Source organism: Pteropus alecto, unplaced genomic scaffold (genome assembly GCF_000325575.1).
Source record: "Pteropus alecto unplaced genomic scaffold, ASM32557v1 scaffold45, whole genome shotgun sequence".
Taxonomy (NCBI): domain Eukaryota; kingdom Metazoa; phylum Chordata; class Mammalia; order Chiroptera; family Pteropodidae; genus Pteropus; species Pteropus alecto.
In genome coordinates, this window is record NW_006442491.1 from 40,026,736 (window position 1) to 40,035,915 (window position 9,180).

Sequence of the window (9,180 nt, forward strand, 5' to 3'; positions counted from 1 at the left end):
CCTCCAGCCGCATCCCTCCTCCCAGCACCACCCCACCGCTCCCCACAGCTATGATTTGAATTCCAATTTTTATCAAAGCACCATGGAAACCATGTCCGGGCTGAATTTATGACGGGATTTGTGACGGGGCAGCGCCCGCGAGCAAGGCGTGGCAGAGCCAGGGGCCCGCAGGGGCTGCCGCCCATCGTGGGGGGCCTCCTGGCTTTGAGAGGTTGCCAGTTCTCAGCCTGCGGTCCAGCTCGGGAGGCTGTCAGCAAACCACAGGAGCCTGACTGCCCAGGGCCTCTCCAGTCCCACCTCCCCTTGTCCCTTAGGGAGGAAGGGACACATGGCGGATCAGGGAACCCACAGCCAGGCCCAGAACCAGGGCTAGTCCCCAGGGCCTGGAGCACAAACCCTCAGCTCATCCCCTGCTGCCCCCCGCCTATTTCAAGACTGACAGGGCGTCCTCGAGGGCCAGGCCTCACTCAGCACACACAGGGCCCTCAGAGTCAGCGGCTGAGTGTAGGACCTGCTGGGCAGAGGCCCCCGGTGCCAGACACACGCGGAGTCTCCACCAGCTCCCCAGGCAGGGCTTCCCCCGGTGGGCACGGGGGCTGTCTTCATGGGGTCGGTGTGTCAGGTGAAATGAGAAAATGCAAACCCTCCAGCCGAGCACGGGAGAGGGCAGACGGCAGAGCCACGGTCACCTGGAGCCGCGTGAATACACACGGGCCCTTCCGGCCAGCGTTTCCGCGAGGAAGCGAGGGACTCGGCCTGCCCCGCTGGGCGCCCGCGGCTGTGATGGGAAGCCCCAGTGACTGGCGCCTGCGCCGGGACTTCCAGCAGGGCAGTGACGATGGTGGCACTTCTGCCACCTCCCTGCTTCGCGTGACAATGAGCTTCTCGCCAGGTGCCACCTTGTCGCTCGCCCCGCGGTCCACATCTCCCTGCCTGCCTCTTTACCCTCCAAGGAGTGTGAGCTCGGCCTCTAGGTCGGGGAGGGGCTGGAACCAGGAGCGGAGCGGGTGACAGCGAGGCTGGGGGGCTGCAGAGAGTCACCCCACCGGTACCCCCGCCTGCCAGTGCCGTGAGCACGTCACCTGTGCAGACGCAACACCCTTTTCTTTAACCATGAAAGCGATTCACTCTCTCAGGAAATTTTGAAATAACATGAAAGAATATGTAATACAGAGTGAATTCTCCAGTAGCCCCGCCAGACATGGCCACGCGGCAGATGGCTGAGCATCCTGCCCGGCACGGTGGGCGGGGCCAGCCGCCGCGGTACATGCACATCCATCCCTGACTGGTGCACACACACACGCACACGCACACACACATGCACACATCTGACTGGTGCACACGGCACGTGCACACGCACACACACATGCACACAGGCACACATATAGACACACTCAGACACACAGGCACACACATACACTCACACAGACACACGGAACACATGCATGCACAAATGCACATGTACACACACGTGTACACAGGAACTCATGCACATACACACACAGACACTCAGTCACACACGCACATGCACACAGGTGCACACACATACACAGAGACACATGCACACACAAATGCATGCATACACATGTGTACAGAGACACACATGCACACACAAATGTACACATACACACGTGTGCACACAGACACATATGCACACAGGTGCACACACATGCACATGCACAGAGACACACATGCACACACAAATGCACACGTACACCTATGCACACAGACACACATGCACACATACCTGCAGACACTAAGGCACACATGTATGCAGACAAGCATGCACACACAGACGTACGCACATACACACAGTGCGTATAAGCACACACGTGCACACACGTGCACACACACAACGTACACACGCACACATGCACGCGCACACACGCACACAGGCGCGCGTGTACACACACAGGCACACACGCCATCAGGTTATGTGCTGTTCCATTTTTTCTGTGCATCGCAAAGCCATTTTTTTCGACACAAAGTTAACTTTATGACTGTCAGATGTACCCCAAAGCAAATGGCCTGTCGTCGCAGTCTCGAGGCTCTGGTCCCCGGAGCGTCCATGCAGAGAATGCGCCGTGTCTCCTCAGGCCGCAGCTGACCCTGTGGGAGCTCGGGGATGGAGACGACCCTGTGGGGGTATGACGAGGGGCTGGCATGGGACAGCAGGCATTTATACTCCCCTTTTCCTTATCAAGCCTTCACCCCAGATGAGCCTGACAGGGCCAGAGGGAGGGGACGGGGACAGGAAGAGGTGACCGTGACGTGGGAAGAGCTAGGAGGGGGTGGAGGCAGGGAAGGGACACACGAACCTCGACTGCCCTCTCGCCAGCTGTGTGGCCTGTCAGCGGTCCCTGGGCCCGTCCGTGCCTCGGTCTCCTTGCTGTTAGACAGGGCAGGGGACACTGAGTCTCGGAGGGGAAGTCCTGCCTGTGTCCCCAAGGTCAGCAGCAGAGCAGAGGGCACGCTGGGTCCCCCGGCTCCACGCAGACTTTCAGCAGGGCCCCGCCCCACGGCACCCCCAGCTGCAGGTCCGTGAGGTCCGTGGCAGCGGTCACACCCCTCGTCAGCGCACCTGCCCTCCCGTGGGAGTCGCCTTACTGTCCCTTATTCTTCCAACCAAGCTTTTTCCCTGGAGGGCTGAGGAGCACCGCATTTTCACCTCTCCTGCCCGAAGGCCTCCAGGAGCCTGGCTGTGGGGATGTGGGGACTCCGTCTCAAAATCGGCCGCATCACCTTTGGGCCCTCACAGGGAGCCAGACTGGGCCCCTCCGCCCACCCCGGGCCGTGGTGGCTCTAATCCAGGGAGGCAACCTGGGCCTCTGCCCAGAGCCTGCCAAGTGGGCAGAGGTTCCCGCAGACAGATTCTCTTGAGCCCTGATGCACGGGACACAGCAAGCGGCCAGGGCCCTCGGGCTCCTGGGGGCGGGGGACCACGGGAATCAGGATAAAAGACAAGCAGAGGAGGTGGTCTCGGGTGGGCAGCCGAGGGCACCTGGGGAGAGCGGCAGGGTGGGGCACCGGGATGGGACACCCATGTGGCCAGAGCCGGACAGCCAGGGGCAGCAGGAGGACAGGTGGACCCGGCTGGACGGCAGGGCTTGGCAGGACGACGCGGCTGTGGGTCTTATTCCAAGCTCTTTGGGGACACGTGGATGAGGGTTGGCGTGACAGGCCCCCGAGAGCCGGCCCGGCCCTGCGGATGGGACCCTGGCATCCAACAGAGAGCGGGGTCAGCCCGGGCAATGCTGCTGGCCCAGCCCGGTGGCATCAATTACCTCCCCGGGGCCCGCGTCGCCCTTAATCACTCAGCTCCTTCTCGTTCCTTCTCCCGGCAGTCAGGCTCTTCTGAGCAGCCCCGTCATTCGTCTGCATTAGAAAGTGATGCTTCCAATGGGCCTCGGGGAGGCCACCGACCAGAGATGCCAGCAGATGCCACCAGAGCACCCGGCCCCTGACCACCGAGCAGAGCCCCACATCCTGCCTTACGGGGCGGAGACCCTCCTGCCTGATGTCCAGACCCCGGACTGCCCGAGGTGACCCCAGAGCTGAGGCGGGCTGGGAGCCCCTCCAGGGCCCGTGCACCCACGTGCTCCGCCCACACCTGACCGCAGCCCTCAGGGGCCCCAACCCCCGTCCCTACAGCTCACTTCATCGTGCCATACATTTGGTGCCAGGCCTTGGCAGCCCAGCCCCGTGCTCTCCCTGGTTCTCAGGGGGTTCCTGCATCGGGGCACCCGGAGGGGGCTCGGGAAGCTGCGTTCACCCAGCAGTTTCAGGGCCCTGTCCTGCATGTTCTGGCCCCTACCGAGCCTCCCGGCAGCCCCAGGAGATGGCCTCCCTTGTTGTCCCCAGTTTACAGATGGAGCAGGGCCAAGAGCAGCCCGTGTTCCCACACCGTCTGTCCCCCCAGCCCCTGGCTGGTGCAGGAATCCAGCCCGAGCAGCAGTGGGAAGTGAACTTTAAGGGGCGCCTTCCACCCTGAGCTCCTGATCCCCCTTCTGTAGCTGAAGCAGCCCTGGCCTCACCCACTTGGAGCACCGAGAGGTGTGGGAGGCAGATTCTCTTGTCTCTCTGGGTTACTCACAAGGGTGACCTCAATGGACCCTGAACCCTCGGGGGTCTTAGCCTGGCCCAGGCTGGCCCGTTCTGGCTGCTCCCCTGCTCCCAAAGCTGACCACGGCAGCCTCCCACCTCTGCTCTGCCTCTGAGCGGTGCGCCCCACGCAGCCCCACTGTGCTGAGCTCCGGAGCCAGCCAGGCCCCGTCCTCCATGGCGCCCCGATGGCTGCTTACGAAGGAGCTGCAGTGAAGCAGGACACAGGAACGCACTCCAGCCCAGCATGGCCCCGACCGGGACCCCTGCCCCCCCGGCCCCCTCCTTCCACTGCTGGGAGCTGTGGCTGCCACCCACTGGTGCGCACCTGCTCTGGTGGCCGTCGCTGCCGAGGGATCTTCGTAACCCCCAGCGTCCAGCTGTGACACAGGCCCAGTCTTCGAGCTGTCAGGTCTGTGCCCAGATGGGCTGACCATCCCGGGTCCACCTCCTACCCGAGTTCGGGAGAAAGGGCTTCCTCAGCACACGGGGCCTCCTCTGGCCAGTCGCTGGGACCCTGAGTTCTGGAAATGCGTGGCTTGTGTCAAAACGCAAAGGATGTAGTTTGGACCAACGTCCCAGCTTGGCCTGCGGGCCCACCACGCCGTGAGGTTGGATGCCCTCCCTCCGTGGTCAGGGTTTCCCGGCGCAAAGGATGTAGTTTGGACCAATGTCCTGGCTTGGCCTGCGGTTGGATGCCCTCCCTCCGTGGTCAGGGTTTCCCGGGCTCACCGCATGAAGGCTCCTGAGCTGCCCCCTGGGCTGTCTGGAGCCCGAGACCCCACAGAGGCGCCCGGCCCCAACTCCACAAGCAAGCAGAGGTGGCAAAGAGAAGGCTATGGGAAACTCGCATGTCGGTTCTTACAGGAAACTGTCCTCTATGGCCGAGCATCGGGTGGGGGAGGAAACGGGACACAGATAGAAGAATATTCGAGCCTTTGCTGTGACTGCGGTGAGGGGAGCAAACTGGGTCGGCCTAGATGTACAGCTCTGGGGGAGACAAGCGGCTGTCGGATGAGCCAAAAGATGGGTGCAGCCACAGACTGCAGAAAATCCCACGTGAGCATCTGTGGCCTCCGGGATGGTGGGTGGGCGGATGATGGATGGATGGATGGATAGATGGTGGATGGATGGTGGATGGATGGGTGGATGGGTGGATGGTGGATGGATGGATGGTGGATGGATGGGTGGATGGGTGGATGGTGGATGGATGGATGGTGGATGGATGGGTGGATGGTGGATGGATGGATAGGTGAATGGATGGGTGGGTGAATGGATGGGTGGGTAGATGGACACACAGACAGATGGATGGATGAATAGAAGGAGGGAGGGAGGGGTAGGTGGCTGGACAGTGAAGGAGATGTGTGGTACCCTACAGATGCTGCAGTCCGGCTCAGGGAAAGTGCAGGGAATTTTACTTCAGAATGACTTTTCCTCCGTATAAAAAGAATCTCTCCCTTTTACAAAGAGAGCATTAGCCACTCTCCACACTGACCCGAAGAACCTTTTCCTTTTGTTGTACATGCAGCGCTGGCCTTTGGGAGCTGAATTAATGGAGAAAGAGTCATCTTTTAAAACAGATTTGGCCCCTTGCTAGTCCCCTTGAAACTGACTTGAAAGCTGAAATGATTAGTAACCCAGGCACAGCCCCCGTGGCATTTTGTGACTATCACATCACCGTCCGGTGGCATTCCGAAGCTGTAATCATCCCAGGTCTCTAAGAGATCCAAGGAGATGAGAATAACAGCGGGAAATGATGCATGACACTTGCCATCAGATGGCTGCGTAAAAGCCTTTATCTTAAAAAAAAAAGAGAGAGAGCAGGGCGTGCGGGGGAAGGGGCGGGTGCGTGCAGGGCACGGGTGGTGCTGGAGTCGGTCTGAGTCATGTCAGGAGACTGGGGCCTTCAGAGCTGACCTCATAAAACACCAGCCTCTGGAGATCAAGGGCCCTGTCCTTGCCCCCCGGGGCAGGGCCACGTGGAGTTGAGAAGTTGAGACTAAGCCCCATGGTTCACCTTGCCCGCGAAGTCACGCCTGGGGACGAGTGACCTGGCTACAGTAGGTCGCCCTCGTTGCCGGGCTCCCACATCTCACCCCACCCTCCAACACTGGAGAAGGGGTTTCCTGAAAACTGGGGGCCACAAGAAGGGAGGGAGGAGGGGTTGGGTTGGTCAGTCCCAGCAGGGAAAAGTGAGCAGCGCCCCGCGGGAGACCCCCGCTCTCGGAGAAGGTGAGAGTCAGGTTGGCGTTCTGGGGTCACACAGGCAGAGTGCAAAGCCTGACACCCCCCACTTGGCATAGAAGACACGTTACCCAGCATTCCTGTGCCTCGTTCCCCCAACACAAAGGCGACGATAACGGCCACCGGCACAGAATAACCAGGAGACCCTCCTGTCACTTCCTGACGGCCCGGTCCCTGCAGCTGAAGGAGAAGCCATCGGCTCTCACAGCCACCATTTGCCAGCTGGACAAAGGTCCTTCCAGCAGGGCCTGGCTGTAAGGCCAAAGAGCCGTGGCCAAGGGCTTGAGGGGTCACATGTCCCCCAGTAGGCTGGTTTCCCCTGAGAAACCGGAAAGTAAAACGGTGATAGAAGCAGCTCAGCCCGGCCCCCCACCCGTTTCAGGCAACCTGAGAATTGTGGTGGAGGCAGGCGGGCGGCACCCCCCACGGTCCTCACCTCGAGACCCCCAAAGGGCTGCTCACAGCGCTGCCCCTCCCCTGCCACAGACTCGGCAGAGCAGGTGCTGCATGCGCGTGCAGATGCGCGTGCAGATGCGCGTGCAGATGCGTGCCTGGGCGGACTGGCAGTTCTGACACACCCTCGGCTGGCCACACGCACCGGGAGAAGCCCGGGCCTACCGGAACGTGCCCTCCTTCTCTCCGTGGCCCGGCCCCACCCCGACACACGAGGTGCACGGGTGGGCAGGATTCCAGCGCAGAGGGGCTTCTCACAGCACCCAGGTACAAAGACTCTGTCCATCAAGACAAGAGGTGGTGAAATCGAGTCTTGTGTGCCCTGGGGGGCCCTCCACACCCACGAGATCAGCCCCAGAGAGCCAGGGCCTAGGGTCTCCCCTCGACCGTCACAGCAGAATCCCTCACTCCCTCTGCGAATTCTAATGAACATGGACTTGGCGGGCCCCGTGCTTTGGGACAAATCAAGCTGTCGACTCGAAGGTAATTTAGGCAAATTCAGGACTAGGATCATCAGATAAAATACAGGGCACCAATTAAATCTTAACTTTAAATAATGAATAATTTTTCTACAGGCATATCCCATGCAACTTTGGAGACAATAATTATACTGCAAAATTACTCGTTGTTTATATGAAATTCGACTGTAGCTGAGTGTCCTCTATTTTTACACGTTAAGTCTGGCAACCCCAAAAAGAAGCCAGACCCTCCCACACACTGGCCAGGAGTGACCAGCAGCTGCGCCCGGCATCCCAGGGCTCCCCACCTCTCCCGGGCCCAGCTTAACCCTACAGGTGACATGGTGGGGACAGTAATAGTACCGGGACAGTGTGCTGTGAGGATCAATGGAGCTGACCACAGAGCCGCCACACCCGGGCGGGACAAATGTCTCCGTGGTCATCACAGCGATTCCTCATATGCCCCCTCTGAAGAATTGGACTTCCTTTAAAAATGCTGTGACTGGCGACCTATGGGTGGGCCAGGTGCCCAGGGAACAAGCCATCGCTTGCTTCCCGCCAGCAGACTCCTCAGACAGGAGCCGTAATTAGGGTCCAAACAAACAGTGGGTGGGGGACGCCCCCTAGAGGTAGGATATGTGGGCTGCAAGCCCCGGCTCCAGCGAGCAGAAATCTCGCCATCCCAGATGGGCAGCACTTGGTGGGTCCCCAGGAGGGGGGGGGCGCTCCCCACTGGAGAGGCAGGGGTGAGGTGGGTTGAGCAAAGTGAACCTGGCGGGGGAGCAGGGACCCCAAGGTGCACAGGCAACAGTGAGGGGAGGAATAATGATGACCACCATTTACTGAGCGAGGAGCCTGTGTCGAGGGGCTCTGGGCAGCGCTCACTCCGGCCTTGCAGCCACCGCGGAGTGAAGCCCCACGGTGCGTCAGGACAGAGGAGCGCAGGCCCGGCCCGATAGCAACGGCCACCTGGCAGCTCCCAGGACAGCTAGTGGCCCTGGGCCACTGCAGAATCCTCTCTGGGCCACCTCTCCCTCCTGGCATTGCGGAGGTTGGTATGGCCAGCAGCCCCCTTCACAGACGGGAAGCCGAGATCAGGCCCCGGCCCGCCCGCCCTGCTTTGAGAACACCCGGCTTTCCCGGGGAGTGAGGCTGACCGGTGACCGCAAAGGCCAGGGCCGCTCTCGGCAGGGTGCCTCCAGCTGTGCACCGTGACGCCGGAGCTGTGTCCCCGCCACCGAGCAGATGGACGGCTGGCAGGGAAGCCATCCTCACCGATACCCCCGGGGAAAGCGCCCCGGCCGGCCCATCGCACGCGGGAGGCGACTGAGGCCTACAGGGCAAGGCTCTGCCCGACGCACACGGCCGGCAGGCGGCAGAGGAAGGGGACCCGGAAGCGCGGCCCGAGAGTCCACACCCGTTGGGAGGCGAAGAGCGCACCGCACAGCGAGGGCTCCACGGGAGCCGCGGGGCGTGGCTTTTCCGGAAGGGGTGGGGACAGGGGCGGAGCCGAGGGCCGCCGGCTTTAATTGGGCGCTGCTAGAGCCCGTCAGTGGGCTCGCCCCGCCCCAGCCCGCCTCAGCCCGGATTAACCCCGAGGGCCCACCTGCCTGCCGGTCTCTCCCTGGAGGCCCGCGGCACGGCGGGCGCAGGATCCCCTCTGTGCAGCGTTCAGGCCAGAGGTCAGCCAGAAGCCATCGAAGCCCTTTAAGCCCACACTCGCAGAGTTGACAGTTGCCTGATTTTTTCTTCTGCTGCACCGAGTGTGATTTGCAACCCCTCCGCTCACATTCGGCGAGGTTTGCACAGGGCTGTGCGGCCGTGGCCACGACCTGAACGCGAGCGTTTCCGTCGCTCTCCCCAGACCCACCCGGTTTCCGCAGGTCCGCGAGGCCGGGCGGCACTGCGCCGCGGGGCCGGACCG

At 61.6% G+C, this 9,180-nt stretch overlaps 1 protein-coding gene across 1 annotated transcript in view; it reads left to right on the forward strand.

Annotated features, from left to right (window-relative positions):
* The first annotated feature begins 783 nt into the window (after positions 1-783).
* The window catches only part of MRGBP (MRG domain binding protein), an 11,821-nt gene continuing 3,424 nt past the window's right edge, over positions 784-9,180 (forward strand). The window contains exons 1-2 of the mRNA XM_015596924.1: positions 784-892; positions 6,452-6,599. Coding sequence (XP_015452410.1) covers positions 784-892; positions 6,452-6,599 — 257 coding nt within the window. The remainder of the gene's footprint in view (positions 893-6,451; positions 6,600-9,180) is intronic.